At 50.2% G+C, this 27,997-nt stretch overlaps 1 protein-coding gene across 2 annotated transcripts in view; it reads left to right on the top strand.

The window, feature by feature from the left end:
- The window catches only part of Pros (homeobox protein prospero), a 211,335-nt gene that overhangs the window by 152,369 nt on the left and 30,969 nt on the right, over positions 1–27,997 (top strand). For both annotated transcript variants that reach the window (XM_077681151.1, XM_077681152.1), the window contains 2 exons: positions 12,331–14,205; positions 18,768–19,100. In XM_077681151.1, coding sequence (XP_077537277.1) covers positions 12,458–14,205; positions 18,768–19,100 — 2,081 coding nt within the window. In that variant the 5' untranslated portion in view covers positions 12,331–12,457. The remainder of the gene's footprint in view (positions 1–12,330; positions 14,206–18,767; positions 19,101–27,997) is intronic.

Here is a 27,997-nt window from a genome sequence, read left to right as displayed (position 1 = left end):
CTTCAAGGTGGGCCCGGAATGACCACTGTGGAGAGGCGGCGAAATGAGAGAGATTTCCCATCGTCACTGTGCGCATTTTGTTTTTTGCTTGCTTCCCTCGCCATCGCCTGCATTTGATGGTAAATAAGGCCTGACGGAAATGTGTACCACACAGCTCCAGCTCGACTAATGTAGTGCATACCTAGACTGAGTATATGTACATGACCACCGTTTATAGTTATGAACTTTGATTCGGCTTCCCACATTCCCAGAGCTTCCTGCAACGCAGTGGCTCATACACGTAACGCAACTGCGAAAACAAGTCTCCTGAGAAGCTACTCTGGTATTGGTGCCTTCACGTGCCAGCAAGTGAACGTCATCTTCTGATGTCCACCGCTTGTGCGTGAAGAATGCTATCTTTCAGCTGTGGCAGGAGGGTGGCCCGAGTGCACATCTGTTGTTTGTTTTCTTTCGCGCGTTCAGGCTGGCAGTTGTTTCTTCGTCTTGCGTTCAAAACAAAAGTTGCGCGATGGGCGATATCACCATGTGAGCGTCATTATCTGACAGCCTTCTCGGTCCTGAACGATCGCGGAAGGCAGGATACGCGTTATTCCCATCATTTGTGAGCCTAAACGAGCTGGAGAATTGTTACTTTTGGGCCGCAAGCTTTTCCCGACTTATTGAACGCCACTCGTATTTCCAAGGATGAAATCTGCCACACTCCGAATCAAAACTTGCTGTTCGTTTATTCACCGTTCTCCATCTGATCCGAGACCACCTATTGTGTTCTCGAACAGCAAATCTCTTAATGAAGCCCCCGAGACCGTGGAGATACGATCAGGAGACTGTTTTGTTTTGTGGTCCGTCTGCGGAGGGACCTATAAGTCTCTTTCGGTTGCTTATCTCTGCCACAGCATAAACATCACGCTCGTTCCGTTCTCTTTTGACCGTCTGCTCTAAGTGTATCACGGTCTCCTTTTGCGCAGCTACGGGTCAGGTCACTTCGGAACTCTTTTTACCTCGTGGCCTGTGCCTATTAGCGTTTAATCACCGCCCTATCGCTCCACATCGTCGACTCCTGGGTCGGCACATGTTATATTCAAAGAAAAGCGGCTGAGCCGTTGAGTGTCCCGCACTTCTCGTCTCGTTCCGCACAGCGTCGACGCCATTTAAGGCCAGGTGAATTATCGATCGCTGACGAACCCTCTGACGGGGGGAAAAGAAAGCACTTGCGAACCGCATAATGGGTTGACGGATTTGTCCCTCTTCTGTTCGTCCTCATTTAAATAATAGCGGCAATAATAATGTTCCACTGTGTGCTTCCCCCAATCCATATATATATATATATGTGTGTGTGTGTGTGTGTGTTTGTGTGTGTGTGTGTGTGTGTGTGTGTGTGTGTGTGTGTGTGTGTGTGTGTGTGTGTGTGTGTGTGTGTGTGTGTGTGTGTGTGTGTGTGTGTGTGTGTGTGTGTGTGTGTGTGTGTGTGTGTGTGTGTGTGTGTGTGTGTGTGTGTGTGTGTGTGTGTGTGTGTGTGTGTGTGTGTGTGTGTGTGTGTGTGTGTGTGTGTGTGTGTGTGTGTGTGTGTGTGTGTGTGTGTGTGTGTGTGTGTGTGTGTGTGTGTGTGTGTGTGTCTGGAAACAAAAAAACCTCACAAAGAACGCGAGAAAATAAGGTAAGTAAAGACAGAGACGCACGAGAAAAACATTCAAAAATCAAGTTTATTGCCATTTCGGGCAGAGGACTTCCTTTTTTCAGAGTCACTCTGAAGACAGGAAGAAAGGAAGTAAGCTCATATGCAAAATTGTCATCGTCTGTGTACGCCTCAAATTCCGAACGTACGGAGGACGGTCCTTCATGAGGGTATTTCGGTCGGAAAACTTGCAAGCTGACTCGTATATTTCCGTAAGTAGAGTAGATGGGGTGATAAAAGGTAAGCACGCTGTAGTCTGTCTCTGGGCGCATTCCATGACTTCGGCTTCTTGCTTTGTTTACGCCAATGCGTATTGGTTGGAAGAGTATACAGCGCGTGCGCTCGTTCGAGTCGGTCCACTCGAAAGAGGAGAGAACACGCACCTCTTTTTCGCTCTCCGAAATTAAATGTCAGGAGGGTCTCCTCTACTCGCGCGTCTCTCTTACTGTTCGGTCGCAACGATCAGTGTCTAAAGTGAGCGCAAGAATTTTCCAATCACAACCGAGCGGCCCTGACGGCGTCTGCACTACAAAATGCAATTACAGCGCACGGTCCAAGTCCGAACGACACGGCTTGTGGCAGACGGAGACAACCTTTTCCTGGGCACCGTTTCTTTGTTGTTTCTGCTTTACCCGATCGCTCTACAGGAGATCGCGTAGGTTACGTTTTTTCCTCTGTTCAATTTTTTTTTTCCCGCCGCCGGCGTTTCGGCGCAGCGTCTTTGACACATGCCAAGTGCGCGCCATCCGGCCGAGTCGAGTCAGCGTCATGTGCCTTTACGATGGAGACACATGTGTGACACTCAAACGACTGAGCGGATATGGAGGACTCCATTACAGGGGAGAGAAAAAGGAAAAAAGAAAAGTCTCCGTACTCTAAACTTATCTCCCGTCTCGCCGGCGAAGCTTGGCCGGACGTTTTGATGAGACGGACTAAGTGAGCCGAGATTGATTGCGGTCCGTATTGGCGCTCTTGCAAGCCGCATGCCATCCGAAATGAGTGTGTGTAGCCGACGTGTAGCTAAAGTCGCGGCTGCGTTTCAAGGGAACGGTGTAGGTCGTCGTTGTGAAAGCGGCCGACGAGTGTACTGACGTTGACGGAAGGGCCGCCATGAGGAAAAAAAGAAAAAGGCCGGACGAACGTAGCGTGGCTTTTATTTATCGAGGTTGCGTTCTCGGTATTTGGTCGTAATATATAGAGATGTTGTTCGGCCCAGGATCGAAATGTACGCTTCGCCGTGATCACTCTTTCCGTTCCTTCTTTTGTTTTTTTAATTCTTGGGAACGGATGCGGCGCAGCTTCGCTACTTTGCTCCAAGAGGGTGGGGAGTGTGGCCGTGTATACGCTGAAACTTCTTTCGCGTTCAGCATATGTGTATACCTTTTTGGACTTCATTCTTCCGTCCCGCTCCCGCTTAAAGTATATTCTTTTAAAATCAACGGGTTGATGCAAGTTCTCTCCGGAGATGGAACGTCATTTGCTAAATGAGCATTGTACAGCCGGTAAAAGGCTTGTCTATAACACAGCTTTCGTACTCTCAGCCCTATCCTGTCCCGCCGGAGCGGGATTTGAATAAAACTGCTGCGGAATTCTGAAGTCTTAGCCCTTCGCTTTTGCCTCCGACATGTTTGGAACGAGTATGTGTCGGCAGTTTTCGGATGTAGCTGGTTGAAGTTGAAACCGCTGTTATAGACAAGCCTTTTACCGACTGTACATGGCTAATCTTAAAGCCGTTCCAGATTTGGAATTACTAAATCATATATACGAGCTAACAGGTAACCAGCACGCTATTCCTGGCACTTCTGAAGGATTCACCGATGGCGAAGGAGACTTAAGATGGCGACGACGATGGTGACGATGGTTACGGCTGAGACCACCCGCTTTACATTACTAAAAGCTCATGTTCGAGGCTTAAGTTTGGTCGTAGTTCTCGGAGTGCGCAGTTCTCCGAAGTGTAACAACCGCGCAGCAGCGACGTTGCACCCGACAGCCAGCCATCCAGCTGTGGAACCAAAGGTAGAACAGAAGGAAAAAAAAATAAGAACGGAGGAAACAGAAAATGAGCGCCAAAAAGACAGCGACGACGACGACGACGCAGTCGCGAGAGAGCGGGGCGTTATCAGCGCGCGTAGAACAATGCGCATCCGTCCCTCACACTCCCCCCCCCCCCCCCCCCTGTACAACTCTTGCTCGGCGGTTTCACTTGGCGGCCCGATTTGTACCATTCCCCCCCCCCCCCCCCCCCTTCTTTCCTCTTTCGCCATCTTTTGTTTGTCGCCAGCTTTGCGACCCACGCTGTGCTTCACAGGTGGAGGACAGAGTGTCTCCTTTCCCGTCGCCTCCTCTCCCTCTCCCTCTCTCTCTTTCTCCGCTGAAACAGTGAGCCAAACGGTTCAGCGACAGTAACTTCAGCATGTGCGAAGGATTAAACCTAATACAGTTATAAGCTACCGAGTAAAGTCTGCGACTTTAAATCAGCGGGAAATGTGGAAACTTGCCAACTGCACGCTCGCAGCTGCCTCGTAAACACCGCAGAACTTCTTACGCATGCGCCTTGTTGCACCTGATGTTCCGTTTCCTTTGGGGTAGCTTTTCCAAAGATCGTTTTGAAGGAGGAGAAGTGTGCTCCAGTGAGATTGGAGTTTGGGTATGCAGGTTTGTACAGCACACGAACTGTTATGATCGTCGCCGGAACGCGAAACGCCAGAGCAGGGGAAGCCTCTCTTCACTCGAAGGTGCTGCTACATCCCAAGCGTCATTTTCAGCACTTTGCTCCTCGAAGAGGTGGCTGGCCATGTGATAAGTGCGCTCTTCGCAAATTTGAGCGGTTCCCCAATACCGTGGCCTTCCCCGCCGCCTACCATCTATTTCAGGTGCCGGGGTATGTCTTCCGTATACCTGGACACCTTCCGATACCCAATGGGAACTTTGGCGCGAACGTTAACTATAAAACTCTAGGTCCGTCAAGGCTTAAAGGGACCCTGCAACACTTTCGATAAACGCTTTTATTATTTCCTTCGCGTCCGGAAGCACTGCGAAAGCTATAGTTGTCGCCAGCATGGAGCGGCACGCCGTGATTTTCTCGTCGCACCAGATACGCCTTCAGTTTCCGCTTTGCTTTTGTGGCTTTATTTTTTAATGTTGCTATCGAAAGCGTTAATTGCTGCAACTGAAGGAAAACCGGCCAACAGCCGCTACATGGCCTTAGTTACCTAATTCGAACCGTCGAAGAACGTCAGAAACGGGAAAGAGAGAAAAATCTTTTGAGCGAGTTTCCAAGTTATCTGATGGGCATAAAGCAGTAATTCTTGGCTGAGGTACTTTGCGACCAATCTAAGTACTGGGTGTGTTGGGTGACTAGGTTCTGCAAGCATTGAATATTTCGAAAAAGTTGAGAAAAGGGTTGCAGGGTCCATTTACCTGCTCTTCTCTTGAGGGCCGTCTCCAAGCAGAAGCGCATCTATGAGTTATATACCCCCCCCCCCCCCCCACACACACACACACACATTATTACTAAATTTGCTATGAATGCGTAAAAGCTTGAACCACAAGAAGAAAAAAGAACTTTGCCTATTGCCAGCGAGTGGGGATTACGTGACGGTACATTGCAGCTTCGCTTCGTCGTGTCTCTGGCAAAAATCGGTTTTAACACGAAAGTGTTTTATTCCGGGATACACGAAGATACACATACCTCATATCCGTAACGGAAATGACGCCAGTACAACGAAGCAAGCGGCCTGTAAAGGGTGCACCCCTGCACGCAGGGTCTTCTTGCGGGGAAGCAACCTTTAGTACTAAAGAGCACGTATATACTTGGGGATGTTCGTTTTCGGGTTTTATATTTTAACAGGCCGGGATAAGCCCAGATTTTACTGACGCCATATTCGTTACGGAAATGACGCCAGTACACCTATTTCGAAGCGACCCGCCCGCAGGACGTCACTCGCCAAGCACACCCACAAGACCGCCGCCGACCCGCAAATCATGCTCAGCTGCAGCTTTCACTGCAAATTTCACTTTCGTATTTTCGTCATTCCTATGACAGGGGAATCAACCAGAGGTTTTTTTTTCAATAAGTATGCCCCCGCTCCTCCGACATGGAAACCACGGTTAAGGTGGCAATGGCGCTGCGGTCACTTTTATGGGACGTCCTCGTCGTTCAAAAAAAAAAAAAAAACTGCCGAGTACTTTCTAAGTCACTAGCCGCCAAAAATGTTTTCTGCGCAGTCGTTTTTGAGTACCTGATCAGAACACGATGCCTGGCTTCGAGCAGACATTTGTCCGCACGCACGTACGCCACGAGTTATCATCATCATCATTATCATCGTGGGTAGAGGTCTGGTCAGGCCTGGTCAGATAGCATGTATTGAGTATAATCGGAACACGAAGGAACCACTGAGTGCTTAAATGGTGTCTCAAGTACCTTCATATTTATGTTATGTTTTTGTTTCGTTCTTTTGTTCTCCAAGTGGCTAGTTCTGTTTGGTGTTGCTGTCATGCTCTCCAATGCTGGAGGCTTTCGGTTCTGTAGAGCTGCCGATTTCGGCAGTTTTGATTGCTCACTCTCAGGGTCATATCCTTTGTTCAAGACGGGCATAACGACAAACAAACAAACGAACAAACAAACAAACGACACAAACAAACAAACAAACCTGCTACTATCGGGAAGCTATTAAAGGGTTTCCGCACGCGTCACGTGTGACCAGCCTATGCAGTCTCACCAGTTCCCTCAAAACGGGGAATTAATCGTGCATTCTTTTCAGTTTTCTTTATATCTCAAAGTAATGAGAGAGGCTAAGGAAGGAAGGGGGAAAGGGTCTCGCAACTGGGAGTCGAACCCGAGACTTCCGTCCTGGCTCCCAGCAGCAGATCTCCACTTTTAAAGGCCGTGGTGAACCATCGCGGCGGGTCAGTTAACCGTGGCGCGGTCGTGGCTAGGACGGAATCAGGAAGTGCGGCGGGACGATCGGGGCACCGCGGCAAATAAGAAAAAAAGGCAATTCGCGTCGGCCATCGGCGCAAAAAGTGCACGCAGCGGAAAGGTCGCGCGCCGGCAGCAGCGGAGACCGGAAGTTTCCCCGGGCCGGACTTCCTCTGCGGAGGATTGTTTGAAGGGGGCCACCCCGCCACCTCGCCGAGGCTTCCGCCCCACTCTCCTGGCGGCCTGCGCAAACTCTGCCGACTGGCTGTAGAGTTGCGCGTGGTGGGAGGTGGGGGAGAGCGCGACGTAAGTTTAACAGGTGGCTAACCCGATGTTGTTGTTGAACCAACGAATTACTGCGAAATTCTGGGGAGATTGAAAAAATTAACGTGTCAACGTTTTCGCGTTGAGTGAGGCTGTTCAGGCTAAGGTACAGTATGAAATCGGCTTCGTACAAACACCTGGGCCATTATATAAACATATAGCGGGCAGTCACGGATCAGCTCAATTCATCTGCCTGCAGTCAGCTGTCACTGTCTATAATGAGCACAAATTCCTGTTTGGCTTGATTAGTATCTGTATGAATGATACCCGGCTACTGGTGTCGGCTAGATTTTGTTTTGTGGTGGGAGCAAACCCGTTGTATAGTGGGAAGAGAGGGAAAGGACAGGAGAGGACAAGTGCTGGTGTGGCTTGTAGTGGAGAGGGGAGGGTGGGAAAGTGCCGTTGTTGAATCCCCCTCTGCCGACACCCATGTTACTAATATACTTATTTTATTACTGGAATTCGTGTTCTTTTCACCTTGTCGTGAATTGACCTGCGGGCTTCTGGCGGTTCAGTGCAGTGGGGTTGGGGTACTCCTTGTAAGAGCTTGCTATCAGAAAAAGAAGCGGCAGGCACCGGCAATCGCCTGGATGATGATGATGATGATGATGATGAACAAATGTTTGTTATAGAGCAAAAAGGGTAAGGGAAGGGGGTGTGGTCAGCCTCCTATGTCCAGGAGGGCGCGAGAGGACGCTGCCGTCACCGCCCGGTCGACCAGCATAGCTTGATCTTCACGATCGGAGCTGGTCAGCAACATCTCCCACTGCTCACAGGGCATGGGTGGAGGTCAGTCGAGGAGGTAGGGGTGGAAGAGAAAAAAAAGTTTCGTCCTCACCAAACTTTACTGATCATCCTGATACGTGGGCTTCGAGAGCATAATTAACAGTAGCCCTGCAAGCTCAAGTCAAACAAGGCATGTATAATCGAAGGACGAATTTATTTGTTTCACCAACGCTTCTTTCTCAATATCCGAACAGGTGGCGCCGTCCAGCCACCAATTGCTTATGGTATCAATTGTCCTTTATGAAATGTGTCAAGATCTACCACGGCACCGGTATACAGCATTTTTCCACCTTGGTGTATGCACGTGCTCTTCATGATTGGCAATAGGCCGGTGAGAAATGATGCTTATTCCTTACTAAGGCTTGACGTTGGGGTAGTTGGGTACGCATATTTAACACTAAGAAATAGCGCAAAGACGAGGACGGAAGACGTGCCAAACTAGAACGCTCTAGGTTGTCACTACCGTCCTCGTCTTTGCGCTATATTTTGGTGGTTACACCTTGCTTCCTATATATATATATATATATATATATATATATATATATATATATATATATATATATATATATATATATATATATATATATATATATATATATATATATATATATATATATATATATATATATATGTAGAAATGAGGGGCTCGTTGAAATAAAACAGAAATAATGGTTGGCAGTCAAGAAAACCTCGGAAAGCAAAGGGAAGAATGTGGTAGGAAGAAATGCCCGCCGGCGGGCAATTTTTTCTCCACTTTCTTTCTGTTTTTCCAAATTCTTTATCTGTTTCAATGACGTACCACATTCTCCCCTTTGCTTTCCGAGGTTTTCTTGACTGCCAACCATTATTTTTATATGTATATCCATACGTACATACAGAGAGAGAGGGAGAAACACAAAATCAGGCGGAAGAAATAGACGGAAACCGGTGCCGCGTCTGGACCATGTGCAACATCCACCTTGTGTGCGGCTGTTCTTTTCAACCCGCATTGTCGCGGTGTTTAAAATCCCGCCGCGAACGCAATTTTTCATTCTCGTATTGCGCGACAGGATGGCGTTGCTCCCTGCGCGGTGTTTCCAACGCCGTCTACGTAAGCACGGGAGCTTTCTCTGCGCACCAACCCGGCGCATCTGTATTCGCTTACGCTCATTGGCTCTTTCCTTCTTACTGTAGTGGCGCTTTCTATTTAAGCACCCTTGCTTATAGCTGTGGGTGCGTCGTTAAGGTGACCTTATTGATGCACAGGCCTGTTTATCTAGGATGCGTTGCTCGATGCCCCCAGTGGCTCGCCCCTCTTCTCGCTTTGTCCTCTCCGCCTCGCGCTGGGGAGAGGGTGGGCCCGGTGAGAACCGTTGCAGGCTGAAGCTTCGGGAACCGGGTCCCTGGATAACGCACAAAAGAAAAAAAAAACAATAGAATAAAGTTTTGCTCAAATTTTGTGCGGCGCTGCGTGCGGTCGCAAAAGGACCGAGAAGTAAAAAAAAAAAATGACTAGGCGTGAAAAAGAAAACAATGTTGTCGAGAAGGGGGGGGGGGGGGGGGGGAGGACTGTGAAACTTGATGCGCCGAGAAGGGCAAAATTTAACGCATTGAAAACGGTGACGGATTTGGTGAGGTAACTGGACGGAAGAGGCGTATGAAAGGTAGTTTGGTTACGAATAAATCTGCTATATTTGACTCGAAAAATGACGTGTTGAACTCGGGGGAAAAAAAGAGAAGAGAGAAAAACGTGCTGGGTTTGAAACAAATCGGAAACCCAATGACCCAAATCGGAAACCCGGCAGCTTGGCTCCGTTGCAAGGTTTTCTGAGAAATGTATCGCGTTAAAAAGACCTTGTTAAACGCACTATATATAAGTTCTTTGTCCAGCAAAACTTCAGTAAATGCTTATCACTGGACTTTATTCTAGTTGCAAATTCTCTCTCTCCCTCTCTCTCTCTCTCACGCACACACACACGCACGCACGCACGAATGCAGTGGATGCAAAACACTCGCCTCCCGCGGTTATAACGTTGTTTTTTTTTTTTACTTTTACTAAATCGATCACAATAACGCAGTATTCGTACACTTTGTGACAGACATTAAGCATGGCACGCATTCGGAAGGGTGTTTCAGAGCATGTATTAGCGATATCTGGTGTCACGTTTATCCCGTAATACGGATATTTCCACCCTATTCGCAGCACTTGATAATTTTGGTGTTCTTCAGGGTCGCAAACGTGCCCCAATCGTGTTCCATCGTGTAGTTCGGAAAACTTGTAAATTTAACTTGTTTTCCTTGGGTTATTTGTTTACTTTTATTTGTTTTATTTGTTTTACCACAGTACGGCTTCTGCGTATTTACTGTGTTGGCAGTTAATTTTTGGTCCATTCTCTTTCTTTTTCTCTCTCTCTCTCTCTTTTGCTCTTCTTTTTTTTTTTCAATATACAAGTTGTATTTGATGTTGCCGTTACGCTGCCCAGTGCTTGGGGGCTTGCAGCTCTGTCAAGCTGTAGATTTTTGACAGCTTTTACTGCTCGCTCCCAGCGTTATGTACGTTGTGCAAGATGCGAATAAAGACAAACAAACAAACAAACAAACTTTTTTTACCGCCATGTTGGGTAGAAATGAATGATGTCTGGTCAGGCTTACTGCGTCTGCGTGGTCTGTACTGAATGCAAATCCGAACTCCTGTCGAGAAAAGAATTATAGTAGTAGTTAGAAACAAGACCACCGAGCCATATAAGCCTGGCCAGGCCGGATTGAGCACGCAATAAACGACGAGTGAACGCACGGTCGTGCGTTGAACTCAACGCAGTATCAAACTTATTTCAGAACGCACATTGCACGAAACAGCGCTCATTGCAGGTGTTAAGCATATGTGCCGACTTCGTGGAGCTTCTGCTCATCGGCTGCCTAAAACGGCACCGCTATACGAACAAAAAAAGAAAAAGGAAAATCCAGGAGCGATGTATGCCTAACGCACTATCGTCGCATTTAGAGGACGCGATCTGGGTCACGAAGCTGCATTCTACCTTTAGCAGGAGAGAGCGGTGCACCATGTAAAGGAGGTACGGATAGCTTGTTCCGCGATCTAAGCGGTTCACGAATAGACGTTGGTGGGTGAACAGCAAATACGAAATAGTCAATACTGAACTGTTCCTTCAAGGTTGTAAAACTTAATCTGAATAATGCACGTAGGTTTTGTTTGAACTGATTCGTAGCATTCGGATGTATACCGAGCCACCAGAAATTTAATTGCCGCTCAGTTTTTCACATACGCGTACGACACCCTTAAATGTCAAGATGGTGACTTGAGCGGCCTTAGCTGCGCTTTATTTTATTGTCACAAAATTTGGCGCCTGTGTTGCTTTACTGGGATTAGTTTATATAAACTCTGGTCATCGTGGTCCACGCTACGGCTGGGACGTTATGTACCGTTGACCGCCAGCCAATCTTGACGGCCAGGTATCAAAAAAAAAAAAAAAAAAGCTCGCCTTAAATTTTTCTGGAAAATTTCCGTACATGGCAGACTCATATTCCTTCGATTCTTACCGCGAAAGCTGACGTGTGCGGGGTCAACTGCGGTAGCGAAGGGCTCAACCGAAACACCTTTCCTCGAAGTTGGCCACTTAAAAGATTGGCCGACACGCGCTCTTCCACAAGCAGCGCACGTCCTGCGGCACGGACGACCGTGAAAACGGCGCTGTGTCTCCTTTTGTTTTCGCGCCACCGCATGTGTCAGTGCCATTTTCGCAGCAGCAACGGCGTATCGAAAAAGCACGACCCCGCGTTCATTCGGCCGGCGCGTGCAAGGCCTTCTCTCGCCAAGGACGGCAAAGCACCCAGCGCGTAGTAGGAGCTTGCCACTGCCAGCGGCGGAGTGTGTTGCGGCACCGGGGCTGACAATGGGATTGTGTCGTACGGCAATGCTAGGCAGGATGTTTGCCTCCCTGGGGATCGCGCCGGTGGTTCCGAGTACGGAGCGTTCGGCGCCGATCGGCAAGGGTGCAAGGGCAGCCGCGGTGTCGTACGCCGTCTCTGCCCCTCTGATTCCGGGAAGCTCGCGCGCTGCGCCGAGGTCGATGTTGTCGCCGCGAAAAACCCGGCGTTTGGACACCGTGGCTCCCTCCTCACGCGGTCGGCGGCGCACGCCGTCGCCCCCTTTCCCTCCGCTGTCCCCCCGCGCGGGCTGAGATGTAGGAAGGCGAGCGGTGCAGGAGGGGGAGAGGGAGCGCATAGCGGTTCGGTCGTCTCGTCGCCATTATTATTTGTCGCAGCGGAGCAGGGAGAGTGTCTGTCTGCTTCTTAGCACAACTGCGCGCCGTGTCGTCACGAGGAGAGGGGTGGTATAACGGCGACGCGCTCTCCGCGCGCGCCGCACGCGCGCGGCCCCCCTTCTCGCCCAGATGAAGGAACCCCTCCGGCCGGATCGAGGGGGTAGCAGCTCGCCCCCCTCCTTCGCGCCGGGGAGTAGGAAAAGAAGCACAGAAGGAAAAGAGCGCGACGGGCCCGTCCCATCTGCCGCAGCCGGGCCCATTGTGGCGTAGCAGCGCGGTCTTCTCTCCCGGCGGCGGCGTTCTTTGTGGCGTTCCTTGGCGTCGCCAGCTGTCCCCTCCTCACCCTCGCCCCCCTTCTCTCGGCGCAGGTTCGCCCAAGTGTGACACGGCGGCGAATGCAGCAGCAGCCGCTCGGCAGCTCCTGAGGCGGCGGCCCTCCTCTTCCTCCCCTCTCCTGCGCCGGCGCGGCCAATCGGAAGCCTTCGTCTTGGCGTGATGTCATCGGAGGAAGACTCGGCCGGCGAGCAACTCAGTTTCGCCCGGGCGAAGGCCAAGAGAACGACGACGTCGTCGCGGCGCTCCGACGCCGGAGAAGCACGCGCCGCCGTGGCCCCTTCGAACGGAACCTCGCTCGACCTGCGATCCCCGCCGGCGCCGCTGCGCAATGGCTTCATGAGCGCCGACGAGCAGCTGGAGTCGGCTGCTGCCGCGGGAGGGGGAGCGCACCTCCTCCGCGACATCCTGCAGGGCCGCCGCGGTGACGACGAAGAGGCCGCCGCCGACGGCTCCGTGGACGAGGAAGACGACGACCAGGAGGACGACGAGGACGACGACATGGCCGCCTCGGCCGACTGCAGCGCCAGGGCCTCGGACGACGAGGCGGACGCCAAGCGGGCAAGAGTCGAGAACATCGTGTCCAACATGCGCCGAGGGGGCAGCGACTCGGCCGTCAGCGCGCCCGCCCCCGCGGTCAACGGCTGCAAGAAGCGCAAGCTGTACCAGCCGCAGCAGGCGCTCTCGGGCGCCGACGACGACCAGCGGCGGGGCGCCCGCGTGGCCGCCAGCCGCGACTCCTTCCGCCAGGAGCTACTCAGGCTCAAGACCGAGGTGGCCACCATGCAGCAGCGCTACGACGAGATGCGCAGCGAAGACGAGGACGGCGCCGCCTCCGACGACTCGGCCGCTGCCGCCGCCGCGGGGCCCCTGAACCACAGCAACGGCGACGAAGACGAGGAAGACTGCCGCGAACTGACGACGCCCCCTTCCGAGCTGTCGACGGACGCGCCGCGGTCGTCGCCGCTGCGCGATGTCAAGCCGCCCGTGCGCGGAGACGTCGTGAACGCCCGCGGGAGCCCGCCGGGCAGTCCCCCGGACGACTTCCGGCACCACCCTCGCCTGGCCGAAGCGGCGGCGCGCCAGACGTGCATAGTGCGGCCTCCCGTGGTCTACCCGCAGGACATGGAGCGGCTCGTGACCACCATCAAGTCCGAAGTGGCCGAGGTGATTCCGCGAGTGATTGACAGCGTTGTGTGGCGGTTCGTGAGGCAGCACGCCGACGGCATGGCGGCCGCGGCCGCGACGTCGCACCCCAGCGCGCCGACGACGGTTGCGCGCCGACTGGACGGCGCGCCTCCGTGCCGTGACGACCAGCGCAGCATGCTGACCCAGATGCTGGACCGCAAGTCGCCGCGAACCAAGGTGCTGGACCGGAACCGGCTGAACGGCCACCGGGGCTCCCCGGGGGGCGTGGAGCGGCCCTTCTTCCCGAACGCGTCGTCGACGCCCCTCAAGAGCCGGCACACGCCGCCGTTCTCGGAGCCGCCCGAGCAGACCGAGGCCATGTCCCTGGTGGTGCCGACCAAGAAGAAGAGGCACAAGGTCACGGACACGCGGCTCGCGGGCCGCGAGCCCGGCAGCCCCTCGTCCAAGGAGTCGCCGGGGGGCGGCTTCCCTCCGCCGCCTCTGGTCCCTGTGTCTCTGCCCACGTCGGTGGCCATTCCCAACCCGAGCCTGCACGCGGCCGACGTCTTCTTCCACCACGTGGACCAGCCGCGCCTGTACGAGGAGCAGCCGCTGCCGCTCATGCTGGCCGCCGCCGCGCACTCGCCCGCCGAGCCGCCACCGCCGCATCGGTACCCGGCGCTCGCGGCGCCCCCGAGGGCGCTGGCCCCGCCGCAGCCGGACAACGACTCGGACAACAGCACGGAGTACGACTCCAGCATGGCCATGATGTCCTTCCTCAAGTGAGTGCTGCTAGTGTGCGGATACGTGCCTTCGTACCCCCTCTCCGCTACGTGTGTGTGTGTGTGTGTGGATATATACACCCTACTCGTACCCTTCGCACCGGAAAGCGGCGTGTCTTTTAAAACACAGGTGAATGACCGGGTGTACCATACCCGAACGCTGTATTTCGGAAGCACAGGCTAACGGAACCACGACATGTTTCCACATTAAGTGTGGCTTGCAATGGAGTTTTGGCTCGTTAAGGCCCGATTCTTTTATTTCAAGGAAAACAATGTTTTCTGAGTGTTGCCTTAAAGTTTACGGCCCCGTAAGTCCACAAACAAATAATAGAGCTGGTAGAGCAAGCAAGCAATGAGGCGATTAATTAGAACATCTGGCAATTACACATTTTATGTTAAGCAGGAAAAACTTTTTTGCATGTTATCGTATATTTTCTGCCCACCTGATCCTGCAAACAAAAAATGAGCTTCGCAAATTTACAAGCTTTGGAATGAAACTAAGACTTCCGTTTTTCCAGTCTCAACGCCGTAGTTATGTCTTCACCGGAGCTTCTTCTCTGTAGAGTCCAGCTCGCGCTAAAACGCCACCACGGTGATGTCTATCGCCATAGGTATCCTTTACGAACAATTCCCTGGAAAAGTAGCACTTTTGGTTTCGTTCTATATGATTTTTTATGTGGTGGCGTCAACTGACACTGCCAGGGCAGAAAGGGTTAATGTAGCACGCGCTGTCAGGAAGGGCGTTCTAGGTAGGTGTTGCGGTGGCTGCACATGGCAACCACGTGCGCCGATACGCGGGAGCCTGCAACTTGAACATTGCCCGGGCTCTTTGTAGTCACTTCATTCTGGTCCAACGACCCTCCTACAGGGGTATGTCTAACACCGTCGCGTAAGTTAGATTTCAGGTGCGCTATTGTGAAGAGTGTTAGTAGACGACGTCATTCCAGGTTATGTCTTCACTTTAGGTATGATCTATTTCCATTTCTCCATTTTAGACGTGGGCCCCTAAGCTAAAACGACCTTTGATAAGCTTGTAGTGGTTCCGGCCCCCGTGGCAATTAGTGGGAACTAGTTTGCTTACTTCACACTCTACTTAGCTTAGTGTGCACTCCACATTGTACGTAATCATCTTGCGAAGGGGTTCTATTCATTTTGACATTACTATCGCTGCTGCACGCGGATCAGCGTTAGGTTATTTATTCTCACACTAGGTGGTATTACCGCAAATATGCTACAAGATCAGTACATTTAAATGGGCACAAATTTTTTTACAGTTCCTTATCCCAAGTGTTACAAATACTCCTGCTGGTATGTCGTTGTTTTAACCAGACATTTCGCGTGGTAGCATAGTACGGTCGTTGCATAGTCATGTAATTCGGGAGGTTTGGAACCCTTGTGGCATTTGGTGATCTCAATTAAGTGGCTGTGTACCATCATCCCTGTCAGCTTTAATATTTGTGTCGTTCCCGTCGCATATCGTTTTTTTTTTAAATTTCATTACTACGTTTAGTGCGCGGCTTGCACGTTTTCACTAAATTTGAGCTGAGCGAGACACTAAGATGTATTTTTACAAATCTGTGGACCGTCTTCTTAATGCTGGAGAGATTTATCTTTATGGGTGAGGGCTAATCTAGAACCGAGTGCTATGGCGGACGATTATCGGGGTTTTGTAGATATCTCGTTAGACAGCAGCAGGCGACAACCACTTCTCGTGATTTTTGTACCCAGCTGATCACTGCGAGCTGGCTGTGGTCCATATGGAACTTGTGGAATCACAAGCACCGCGGTCTTCCTAATAATCTTCGAAAGTATACGGACACTATATCAGTGGAAGTGCTAGCCGAATGTTTCAAGAACAAACGATACCGTACTGTCAGGCGCATTTCCTGCGCTTGATGCTCCGTACTCACACCTTCCAAAGACCAGTCATTGACAATATGGCAGCCGATGGTAACCTACCTGTATTCTTGGACAGGTAAAAAATATTTATTTGTGTCTATATCATGATGCAGTGAACGTTAGATTTCACGTTAGTTTGCAAGCACACACAATTGAGGCTGTGAAATGCGGGTTCGAAGAGGCCCGGCTTCTTACGATTTGCGCTAAACGTGTTCTGGGGCTTGCATACCAGTTCAGCTCTTACTCATAACGACAGTGGTGAACTTTGTAACCAACGCACTCAGCTCAGCGTAACCTTTATTAAGCTGGGTCTTTATTTAGAGCATCGATTTCGTTCGTTTCGTAAAACCGTCTGCACTCACATATCTTCACCATTTTAGCAAACGTTTACTTCCAAACCGAAGTGAGCGTAACGCAGGTGCGCACAAGTTTCGCGCTCTTCTTCTCTGCATCTCGTGCCTTCGTAAAATTTGCAATACCTACGTGTCGTGTTAGCTTTGCGTGGTGTATTGTTGGCGAAGTTATAAAACCGCCAGCAAGATCTCGTTCCCAAAAACTAAAGGGCTGTCAGAAGCGAACAGCTGGCTAAAACTGACTGCCTTTAGTAACTCAAAGAGCAACATTTACGGTGCTGCTTTACTGGTACCCCGAGCTCACGTGGTCTTTAGTAGTGCTCGCTGTACGTGCATTCGGTTGTTCGGTTGCTACGTGCCGGATAATGTACATTTGGAGGGACACTGCCCAGTAATTAACTGTTCCACGCTTTCCTCTAAAACGAAAAGTACGTAATTAATGAATCTTGCGGCGCTTGACTGTGGCAAAGAAATAGGGCTACTCTAAAGCATTAAATCAGATCGAATAAGTGGTGTAGTCAGAAATAATTTTCGCTGTGTGTTATACGCTACCGGTAAAAAAAAAAATAAGAAGAGATAGAGTGTGTGTGTGTGCCTGGGACACAACAAAATTTTAGTTCTTTATCAGCTTTAATAAACCGATGCTCTTCTTATTTTTGTTTTTACATTACAGTACAGTTCAACCTCGTTATAACGAACACTGATATAGCGAATTATCGGCTATAGCGAACCCACGCTTCATTTCAGTGACACTTATTCTTTTATAACGAAGGTGAAACTGGGAAAGCCACGCGCACTGTCGGATACAACGAAGAAATATTTGACCAGAAGGTTGAGAAGCTACATGGAAGAACTCCCGGCGTCCGTAACCGCAGAAGTAGAAAAGAACCCTTTGTTCGTGGGCGCTGTGGAAAACTTCTTCCTGCTCAGCGCTGTGAATAGTCATCAGACAAAGATCACATCCTTCCCCGAAAAAAATAGGACCGCAGGCCGGTTTTGTCCAGCGAACTTTGTTCTGTTTTAATTTCCCGTTTCATGTTCTGGTTCATTGAGCTTGAAATGCTACAAGGAGAAAGATAAGGGTTAACTTGTTCATAGTAGGTTCGAAGATTAAAATAACGCGTCTTTGTATAAAGGATTTTTGCGAGAGCCAGATTACCGATTGGTTTGAACCGATTTTTAGCAATACCGTTACAACGAATATCGGATATAACGAACTTAATGACTGTCCCGATACTATTTCGGTATAACGAGGTTCGACTGCATGTCAATTGGGTGCGTAAATATTATAGGCGAAAAAAAGGGTTGCGGCGGTCAAAAAAAATTAGGGGAGTGTTCTGACACCCAAACACCACCCCTGACTGCGCCCCTGGCTCAAATATTTGTGGAACGAATCATTGTAGGTGTCACACTTGGGGATTTAGGAGAGAACAGCATTGGGCAGATAAGGATAGGTGTTGTACGTCACCCCATAGCTCAAACAAGGGGAAGAAACGGACTTGTAAGACCCCTCGTGCGGTAAATGCACAATGGCAATAATAAAAAATGGCGCGTACGGAAGGGCTTTAGGAAGAGTAGACTTGGGGGGGGGGGGGGGGGGGGTGATATCTATTGATGAAGGGATGAGATGAGGATGTCCGCTTTTAAAGGAGGGATTGATGGTTCTTTTTCGGTACAGCAGCACCTAGACCGCTGGGTGATCTTTGTCCTGCAGTGGGTTAAGTTGAAAGTGCGAATTGTGATGGCGATCATTCTACGCTGTCGCTTGCTAGTTAAGGTATTTAGAGCGTTAGTGTCTACCGGTGGCGTATAACAACACCAGTCGAAAAATATGTCTGGCTACACCACTTATTCTAGCTGATCCAATGTTTCTGAGTACCCTAAATTCTCTTCCGGAGTCAACCGCCGCAAGGTTCATTAATGACGTAATTTTTGTTTTAGCGGAAAGGGTAAAACAGTTCATTACTGGGCAGTGTCCCTCAAAAGGTACATTATCCCGCATGTAGCATAGTTCACAATAACATTCGCTCAGCCTAGGCTACTATTCCAGTAAAGTGGAACAGTAAGTGGAACATTTTCCTTCTAAGTGGAACCTTTAAAGGACCGGTTCATATTCTGATGCATTGTTGCTAGGCCGATCGTTGTAATCTGGCTAAGGTACTTCTGAGCTTCAGCGTCCGTTACGTATAGTGCCTGACAACGTTTACTTAGCCGAAACCTACTATTTCGAGTTAAACTGAACGGTGAGTGGACTCTTGCCCACTAAGTGGAACCTCCGCTGAACGGGTCGATTGCATCGGCCGCGCGCAGGTATTTCAACGGCGCCAGCGGCCCGTCGTCTCACGGTCCGGCCGCGGCCGGTCTGCCGGGCGGGCCCGGCAGCCAGGGTGGCGGTGCGAACCACGGCGGCAGCCGGGGCGACAACTCCTCCGTTGCCTCGGACTCTCCGGGCATCCGGTCCCTGGGAGGCGGCGGCGGCGGCGGCTACACGAGCACCCTGACGCCCATGCACTTGCGCAAGGCCAAGCTCATGTTCTTCTACGTGCGCTACCCGAGCTCGGCCATTCTCAAGATGTACTTCCCGGACATCAACTTCAACAAGAACAACACCGCGCAGCTCGTCAAGTGGTTCTCCAACTTTCGGTGAGTGCTGGCTGGCCGAAGCGCCACCGCGTGCTTTTCTTTTTGTTTCGATTTCGCAGGGTCGCTCTGAGACAATTGATTGCGGCGATGAGGCGCGCCGTCACAGGCGATGAGGCGCGCCGTCGTGGAGGGCTCCGGATTAATTTTGACCTCCTGGGGATCTTTAACGCGCACCAAAATCTCTAACACACGGGCGTTTTCGCTTTTAGCCTCCTCGTCTGTTCTTTTGAGCTTGGGACGTTGACGTTAGGACTGTGACGTTAGGCTTAAGTACCCCAGTCGGAGCTCCCGTGTGTGCTGAAGCTCTAAGATTCTTTGAAAAGCCTTTCCACACCAGGGAACTATTGCGTCCAGTTTCTGACGGCGCGGTAACCACCAGATCACAAATAATTGAACGCAGTTCCATTCCGATATCTCGTCTTTCTGTTCGTGGGGGCGAAGATTCCTTCGCTACCCAGTGATGCGCGAGGGGCGTGCTAGGTGGCGCTGCTGCTGATTCTAGATTTCTACAATAATTCTTTGCTTTTTGAGGCTAGAACAGGTTGCTTGGGAACAAGAGCTTTGTGGGTAGGTGTGCACAAAATGATGGGGTATGCGTGGTCTGTGGAAAAGAAACAGAAACTATGTGACACATAGTGCTAGAATGCGAGGGTATCCATCCACGTTTACATGAGGGAAATATTCGGCTTCCGGAAGCCCTAAAATTTAAGGGTAGCACAGAGGGAGTAAGCGTCAAGGCTGTCGAGGTGACTAAAAGAAGATTAAAATGCTGGTAGACAAAAAGCAGAGAGGGGAGGGAATATTGGCTTAGAACAGCTACCACTTGTAATGGACAAAGTGTATTCTGAGCCTGTCCTAAGAGCAGCGCTAGGACGAAACCAAGGGTGCAACATAGACATATTAGATTATTTGGTGAAATGATACGCCATCAACCCGTTACATACTATTAACAATCATCATCATCATCACCATCATCGGTGGCGCATGCAGTCACACCGAAGGGGATTCCACCAACAATCAATCAACCAATCAGTTGCGGGCTGCCGGCCTTGTGGGGAGACGTTGTCTCAGGACGTCTATGTTGTCGTTCCCTAATACTCGCTCATGGGCATACGTAAGCACTCGTTGCAACGAAATCGCTTCATACGAATTCCTACTTTATTCAACGTTTTTTATGTCCCCATTTTTTAATCTTCAGCATAGTAATACTCGTAGCCACGCGGTTATTACGTGGTCTTCGAAAGCTGCTTTCAAAGCTGTCCCCGCACTCAGGGTAAATATATATACTGGTATGTATCGCTCATTAGACTCAGAGTACTACTTTCCCCGGCATCTTCTTTCGCATTAGGTTTGGTTGGCGAAATTTCCGAAAATTACGTCTTTACTAAACTACCTGGTATATATATATATATATATATATATATATATATATATATATATATATATATATATATATATATATATATATATATATATAGTGCTCAGTAAAAGGGCACCTTGCCGTTGCTCCTGAAGACAAGAATGACCTGACCTCTGGAACATAATAAAAAATAAAACAGCGCGTAAAAGGCGACACTAAAGGAAGAATACGCACAGGACGAGCGCTGGTACTCGATCGCTGGTATTGAAGTCTTGTCTTTTACGCGCAGTTTTATCATGTTCCACTGCTCCACTAGTCAATTAAATCTCCTACATTAATGCACCGACAAGAAGGTCGTCCCTTGCCAGAACTGTTGCCCCGAGCAATATGCCGACGCACGCGAACTCGAGCACCTTCCCTCCACCTGCCATTCAAGTACAGGTTATAAGCCCGATACAAGCGCGACAGTGCCTGAAATGCTAGCAGCCGAATTTTTCTTGCAGACGTACACACTGCGCCCCGGGTCTGTGACGAGCACCACTCTTGAAGCTTGCACTTGAGCTCGCGTTCCCCCGAGGGCATCCGTCGTCGGAAAAGTCGGCCGATAAGCGGCGCTGCGGTAAATAGGATGCGTATAAGCCCCCGCTACATGACGCCGCCGCAAACACATCCTCAGGCGTTCCGCCGGAAAGTTCAGCCGTTCGTCTTGACGGGGAGGGAACCATTGTTCGATGCTTGGGTAGTGCGCGCAGGAAAAACCCTTTTGTGGTGTCAGCGCTTGGCTCGCATCTTCGCCGGAGTTTGCCCCTGCAGCCTGGGGAAGATAGACAACCGACCGGCACGGCCGACCTCCCACTCCCTTTCAGCGCGCGTTAAGTAGGATTGTTACAAAAAACGAAGAAGGGACGCCAGGAAAGTTCCGTTATCGCCGACTTTGGAGAGCGCGCGCAATTTAACCTGAGATTGGCAGACGAACAATGGGGCTTTCTCGTGTTCGAGAGTGGGGTGCCGCAAGGCTTCACCCTGCCGCCCAGCCGCTCGCGCCGGGGCCGACACGTAGTTGACAGCTGCCGGGGAAAAAAGATGACTCTCGCCGGTCGCCGTTGTCTGAGGACGAGGGTGTCCGGTCGAGTTGACCTCAGTCCACCGAGGGGAATCCTCTAAAGGGGCCTGGGTGGGGAGGTGGGATCCGATGAGATAACGGTACGCGCCGAAGAGGGCGCTGTCTGTCCAGGGGAGGCTGCGAGCCTTCAGCGGAAGGGATACATCGTGGGGCTGGTTGTTCGTATGCAGGAAACGCGTTCCCCTGGAAGGCTTATCGGCTTGCACGCTGACCGCCCGAGTTAGCGCTGTATTTTAGGTCCTTGTCGATAAAGCAAGAGCGTACCGTTGTGCATCGCGAACGTTTGTTCGCTGTTCGGGTGTGAGTGAAAAGGAAGCATAACTCACTAGGTATCTCGGAAGCGGTGCAGACTGTTTTTAAATGACTTTTCTTGCTATGCTGTATTCGGCTTAAACGGTGGTCACTAATGGAGTGGGTGCATATTTAAGGCAAGCACATCGCCCCTTTTCTCGGTGTTGTCGCTTTGGCAGTGAACTGCATGGTTTAGTTAGTTTTCCATGCTTTTCAGGCTGTTTTATGCCTAGCGCAACTGTAGTTTTGCTGCGACATGATTCAGACGAAGAACAGCTAGCGAGCTGTTTGTTATCCGCTGAATTCGACGTACACGGCCGCATCTTAGTTGAGCAAATTCCAAACAGCGCACGAGCATGTTTTGTTCAGCATACCAATAACATCTTTATTGAGCATTGCACGCGGAAGTATCTAATTCGCAAGGTCTGTGAAGATGGCTTAGTTGGCTAACTTATAAAACAGCGCTAGAAACAGGACTACAGAAAGGGCACATACTCAGTTGTTAGTCAGCGCCCTGCCTGTGTGCCCTTTCTGTAGTCCTGTTTCTAGCGCTGTTTTATAAGTTAGTTATGTACCAACTGGCCCGCCTTCAATCTGTGTTGGCTTACTTGGGGCGCTTCAACTTTTCGGCCAGTTTGAATGCGCCAACGACGCCTCAAGGCTTAGATTACGTCGTTCATGAAAAAGAATTTGTGATTTGCGCGTTCTTGGAAGTGTAACGTTCGCGTGCATGGTTCCAGGAATGGTAGGAGCGGGATCGTTCACGCCTTTTCACTTCGTTTCGCAATTAATGACATGGTTGCGCGCTACTCTAAAGCATCGGCTTTCGCTAATGCTTAAAAAGATTACGGCTAAAAGAGCCACCGAGCGCCAAACGGAAATGGGACCGCGAAAACTACAAGCACGGCATCTGCCAACCACCGCTTCCCCAGCCCCATCGACGCGAGAGGCCGAGACTGTGGCGCCACCTCTCGGCGGTGGTGCCAAGCTTGTCGCAGCTCTCCAGGTTCAACCGGGGCTCGTGGCACCTTCTTTCGAGCAACAATTCGCTTAACCGTAATATTCCCCACTGATGTCGCTGTTTACACGAGGCGTGTTTTTGCGACGCGTTGGAGGCACTAAGTAAGGCTGTGAGTCTCTCAGAGACCGTCGTCGGTCTGCTTACGACGTGTTCCTTTGCCACTCCGGGCGCTTGGTTAGTGTCCGATGTGCTGTTGGTGCTTAGATAGCTACGAACTGATCACACAAAAGAAATGAACACACGAGCATTATGGCTTGTACTGCGTTGTCGGAGAGGCGTGTTGATCCACGGCAATCATAATTACCAGTTATTTGTAGGGCATTACATCTCAAATCCAAGGTCCGCGAGCTATGTTTAAGTTACAGCTATGTTTAAGTTACAGTTTGCACTGGCATTGTTTTTTTTTTAACTTTAATTCGCCAAGGCTAGGAATTGAATCCACGATTCCGTGTTCAGTTTGGTCATTTTAGTGACATCATTTTTATTAGCATTAATTCGAAAAAGGCTAGGAATATAATCCGCGATTTCGTGTTCAGTTTGGTCAGTCAGCCGTCAGGTTTAAGCCAGTGTCCTTGACATGTTCAGAATTCCCGCGTTGTACACCGCCTTCCGTTCGCTTGCGTGGTTTGACGGAGCAATCCGCTGTGCAGGGCGCTACGGTCGCAGACGACGCGATGCGTTGTGTTAGTGGTCGATTCGTCTGCCCGGTGTCTGACGCGCAGTTTCCCGGACCAGTCAGAAACGCAATTTTGGGTTTGGATGCATTGTTGCTATTATCCTGTTTCATTTCATTTTGTTTTACTTTCGTTTTGGTAACTTTCCTGCGTTTTATTTATTTTTTTTTGCCTATTCTTTCGCAATTCATTTCAAGAAAACGAAGCAGGCGTGTCGCTGTGTTTCCAGGTAGCGTCTGCTCATGCGGCAAAAAGAAAAGTGTCACAGGCTATATGTGGATTGTGGAGTGACCCAGTTTCTGGAGTTGGTCTTGTTTGCACTGCATTGTTGCGCTGCACTCTGCTCATGCGGCAAAAAGAAAAGTGTCACAGGCTATATGTGGATTGTGGAGTGACCCAGTTCCTGCAGTTGGTCTTGTTTGCACTGCATTGTTGAGCTGCACGCGCGACGTAACCCTTCTTTTTTTGCGCGCGCATTTAATTGCGCAAAACGCGCTAGCACGTGGTGCTAAATCTCTTTCTCGGATCGATTTACGGCTCAATTTAGGATCAGTAACAAGGACGCGAATGCTCCTGATATTGAGCGCGTCCTCAGTAGCAACGCATCTGCGTCCATTCTGGGCAAGGTAGTGTCTCCGTGATACCCCTTGACATTTTGCGTCGTGTACTAACCTTCTTGCAAATCTTCAGCGTCATTTACAGATTGCAACATTTGCTAATGAGCGGACAAACATATGCGTTAGGTAATAAGTAGACAGCAATATAGACGTTGCACTGTCCGACACAAAGAAGTAGTTTTTTCATGTTCGCAATGATTCTCTCAAAACTAGAGCATGGGGGCATGTAGGGATTTCGGATATGCAGGATTTAAGAAGACGCATTAAATCAGGCCAGGAAGGCAGAAATTCATGCACACATCCGTTTAACGATGACGATGGTGAACGCGAAGCTTTCTGGTGATGGATTCTTTGATTCTTTTGACCAATCCCACACTAAGAGTACGCGCTACTCTGGAGGTACACACCACTTTTCTAGAATACTCACAGCAACTCTCAGGTGTGCACTCCATAGCCCTAACGTTTGGGTATGGGGTGTACGGCGCGAATCGGTACACGCTGCATGGCGTTCAGTGAGCAATTTTTTTTTTTGCGTGGGTGCCGGCTTGTGACGTTAGGCCTAACGTCCTAAACCTCGAAATGAAAAGTTATGCCTAACGTCTTGTGGCTAACAGCCTAACGGCACGCAGAGCAACGCCATTCTTCTTGTGACGAATTCTTTGGTTGTCGTCTGACTTTTCCCAAACCGCTTCGACCATGTCGGAAATGAGGAACGGGGCAGACGCCGCCTTCATAACTCGAGGGAGCCAGGTTCGATTCCGGCCACGGGGTTGATGGATTGATTGATTGGCTGTTTATTGGAGGAGGTCATAAGACCCTGAGGGGGATGGGAGAGAGTGGGAAAAGGGAAAAAGTCATGAAATCGTTTTTTTTCTTTCACTTTACCCACGATCATTCATCATCATCGTCAGAGAAAGTTGGCTTTCCTGCAAGGCGTATTGGCGAACAACGGCATCAGTGCGGACACTAAAGCTTCGCTTTAAAACACCTTCGTTCGGTTTGAAAGAACCAGCCCTTAGTAACCTACCCAACTCTCCATTCCAGCCACGGAAAAGGTCTTTTAACCGGAAAAAATACAAGAGATATTGAAAAACCTTCAAATTTGGCACTGCAGTGACGTAGCCCTGCGCTAGAAATATTTCGATCAGTGTGTTAATTGCATGTTAGAATTCAGGCGACACGATCAAACGGAAGTATAGAGTCCCTGCTACAAATGCGGAGTCGTGTCTGTTGGCGGCCGCAAATTGCACAAAACAAGATTATGCGACGTCATTGAGACCTCGCCAGAAAGTGACCGGGAAGTCGCCGCTTCTTCATATGTTTCCTGTAGTATCTCTATTATTTGTTTCAAGTTTTCGAGAAAATTGCTATCATTGTTATTAGGACTAAAAAGTCTTTTTAGCGAGCAAAATTTGTATTTTGTCTTCGTGGCCCCTTTAAATCAGACCAGCGCAAGAATGAATGAACATTCAGCCCTGGCGTCCTGAGACCACGCAGCTTGAGTCACGCTACACCACCGGGCATCGAGTTACCGCTGTTCTTCGGGTCGCGCAGTTTTCGTGTCGCTACATTAGACACTGCTAATTGCAAGCCGACGCTAGTGACACTGTACTTTCGGATTCGGCACGAGCGGTAGCCCGAACTTTCAACCACGCGTAGGTGAGGTGGAAACATAAGAAATAGAAAAAATTAAATCACCGTTTCTCTCAAATTCTGAGCTCTGGAATAGCGGCTTCGTGAACGCAGCTTTGACTTCAAGTGTTGGCCTTCCCACTGAGCTGGCTCGTAAGCCGTAATGGATGAAGTTTTTCGCCGCGATGCCGGCGCGATTGAGCCAGTTTTAATTGCTGGTAAACAACTTAGAAATTACGAAGGAAGAAAAAAACGACTTTCAGCAAACCGTTTCCTTCCAGCGGAGCTTTCTCTTACGCGAAATTGAATTACGGCGGTTCGGTTAAACGCCTTTCCGCCCGCCCCCCAAGCAGCCAAGGCGGGCGGTTATCGCGCCATAAGGGGCGCCAATTTCATTTAGAGGCGGCGGGTTGCTTTCCCGCATCGCCGTTATGCACTGCGGCGTAGCGCGTCTCCTTAGTGCGCGCAGTTCGGCGCGGCAGAACGCCTTTCTCGTCCGTTAATTAGGATAATTGCCGCCGCAGTAATTATTTTTGCCCAGGCCGGAGGATGCGTTTGCCGGCGAGCACTGATTTCTGCGAAAGCACCTTGCCGCCTAGGGTTTCTCGCGTCTTGGTCTGGAGCTCTGGCGCCGTCTGGTGCCGAGAGTGCGGGGAAGGAAACGGCGGTGATTTTGGACGGGCGCTGGAGAGGGTGTTGCTGTCTGGAAGACTGTTTTCTACCGTGTCCGCCTTTTACTACGCGTTATCCCGCGAGATTCCGCTCTTTTGAATGTGCCTCGTGTTGTGAGGACAGGCACTTTCACAGCTCAAGATGTTAGTCTCTCGTTGGTTGGAAAATTTCGTGTCGTAAACAAGAAAAACCAGGCAGGACCCAGTAGTAATCGTCCAAGACGCCGAATGTATGCGTTAGGCTATTCAGGCGAGAGCTCAGTATTCGTGCAAATAAAAAAAAAAACACAAAGCAGGCATGGAAACCGCATGACGGATTATAAGGTGCCGGTGAAAAATGACACCCCCTCTCTCCCATGTGTTCTGGTAAAGATTAGGTTTGCGGCTGCTCTCGAAAGGGGAGGGGGGTTGACGTCATTCGAGGGCTAGCGCATACGTCAGGCTAGGAAAGACACAGCAGTTCTCGTCCAAGACGCCGAGCGCAAGCGTCAGGACCCGGCATTTGCTGCCAGAGAAGCCGAGAGCAACGACAAGCCCGCTGAGACAACGAGGAACATTTCATACCCTCCCCCATCCGAATGTGCAGTGGTTTATAACAGCTTCGCTGGACGTTCACTTTCGCAGGGCGGGATGGCGTCCATTTTTTTTTTGTTCGAGGCTAGCGCTGAACCGCCTTACGTTTGGAAGGGCTGCTCAAGGCGACTCAGCTCAAGGGCTACTCAAGCGCTTGCGCTTAAAGTTTCTTGAGTGAAACGCTAAGTTGAACTATTTACAAGTAAAGAGCATCCATAAAGACACTTTGATGTGGCGATTTTATGCGTTTGCCGGCCGGGTTCGGTTGCGTATCCGCAAGACGTCATTTTTAATGTGACACGCTGAATAACTATGCGCTCGCGCGCATAATCGAATATGACATACAAACCAGGTGTCCCACTTCGTGGCTGTTTGTGTCGTGTGCGTGTGTGTGTGTGTCTGTGTGTGTGTGTGTGTGTGTGTGTGTGTGTGTGTGTGTGTGTGTGTGTGTGTGTGTGTGTGTGTGTGTGTGTGTTTTGCAGACCGCGTGTTTTTTTACAATGCAACAGCATTTTTTAATACCCGTTCACAATACAGCGCTCTAATGCTGATGTCTTATACGAGCAGGCAGCAGAAACCATAGCTCCGTGGTTTGTTTGTTTCAAAGGCGGTTCGCTAAAGCCGTTAGCTTGATTATATACGCCAACATATCGTTACGAACGCGTGGCAGAAGAAGGGGGGGGGGGGAAAGCTAATCTTCTAAGCAAAGTGCTTCTGCCTTATAAGCATACGTGCGTTCGCACCAGGAAGCAATATGGGCAGGGCACCCGGCGCTCATGGCATTAAGTACGGCCGTAAACAATGCGCTTCTAGCAAACCGTTGCCACTTTTTTTTTCTTTTCTTTCAGTAATGGGGCCACACGCAAAGACAGCACACTTCTCCTCAGAGGGTGTGGGAAAATAACCCCAGCGGCGCGCCTAGTCGAAATTACTCG

Source organism: Haemaphysalis longicornis, unplaced genomic scaffold, assembly GCF_048455015.1.
Source record: "Haemaphysalis longicornis isolate Haplotype H1 unplaced genomic scaffold, Haemaphysalis longicornis Haplotype H1 scaffold_8, whole genome shotgun sequence".
Lineage (NCBI taxonomy): Eukaryota > Metazoa > Arthropoda > Arachnida > Ixodida > Ixodidae > Haemaphysalis > Haemaphysalis longicornis.
Note: the sequence above shows the minus strand (reverse complement) of the source record. Positions and strands in the feature narration are given on the sequence as shown.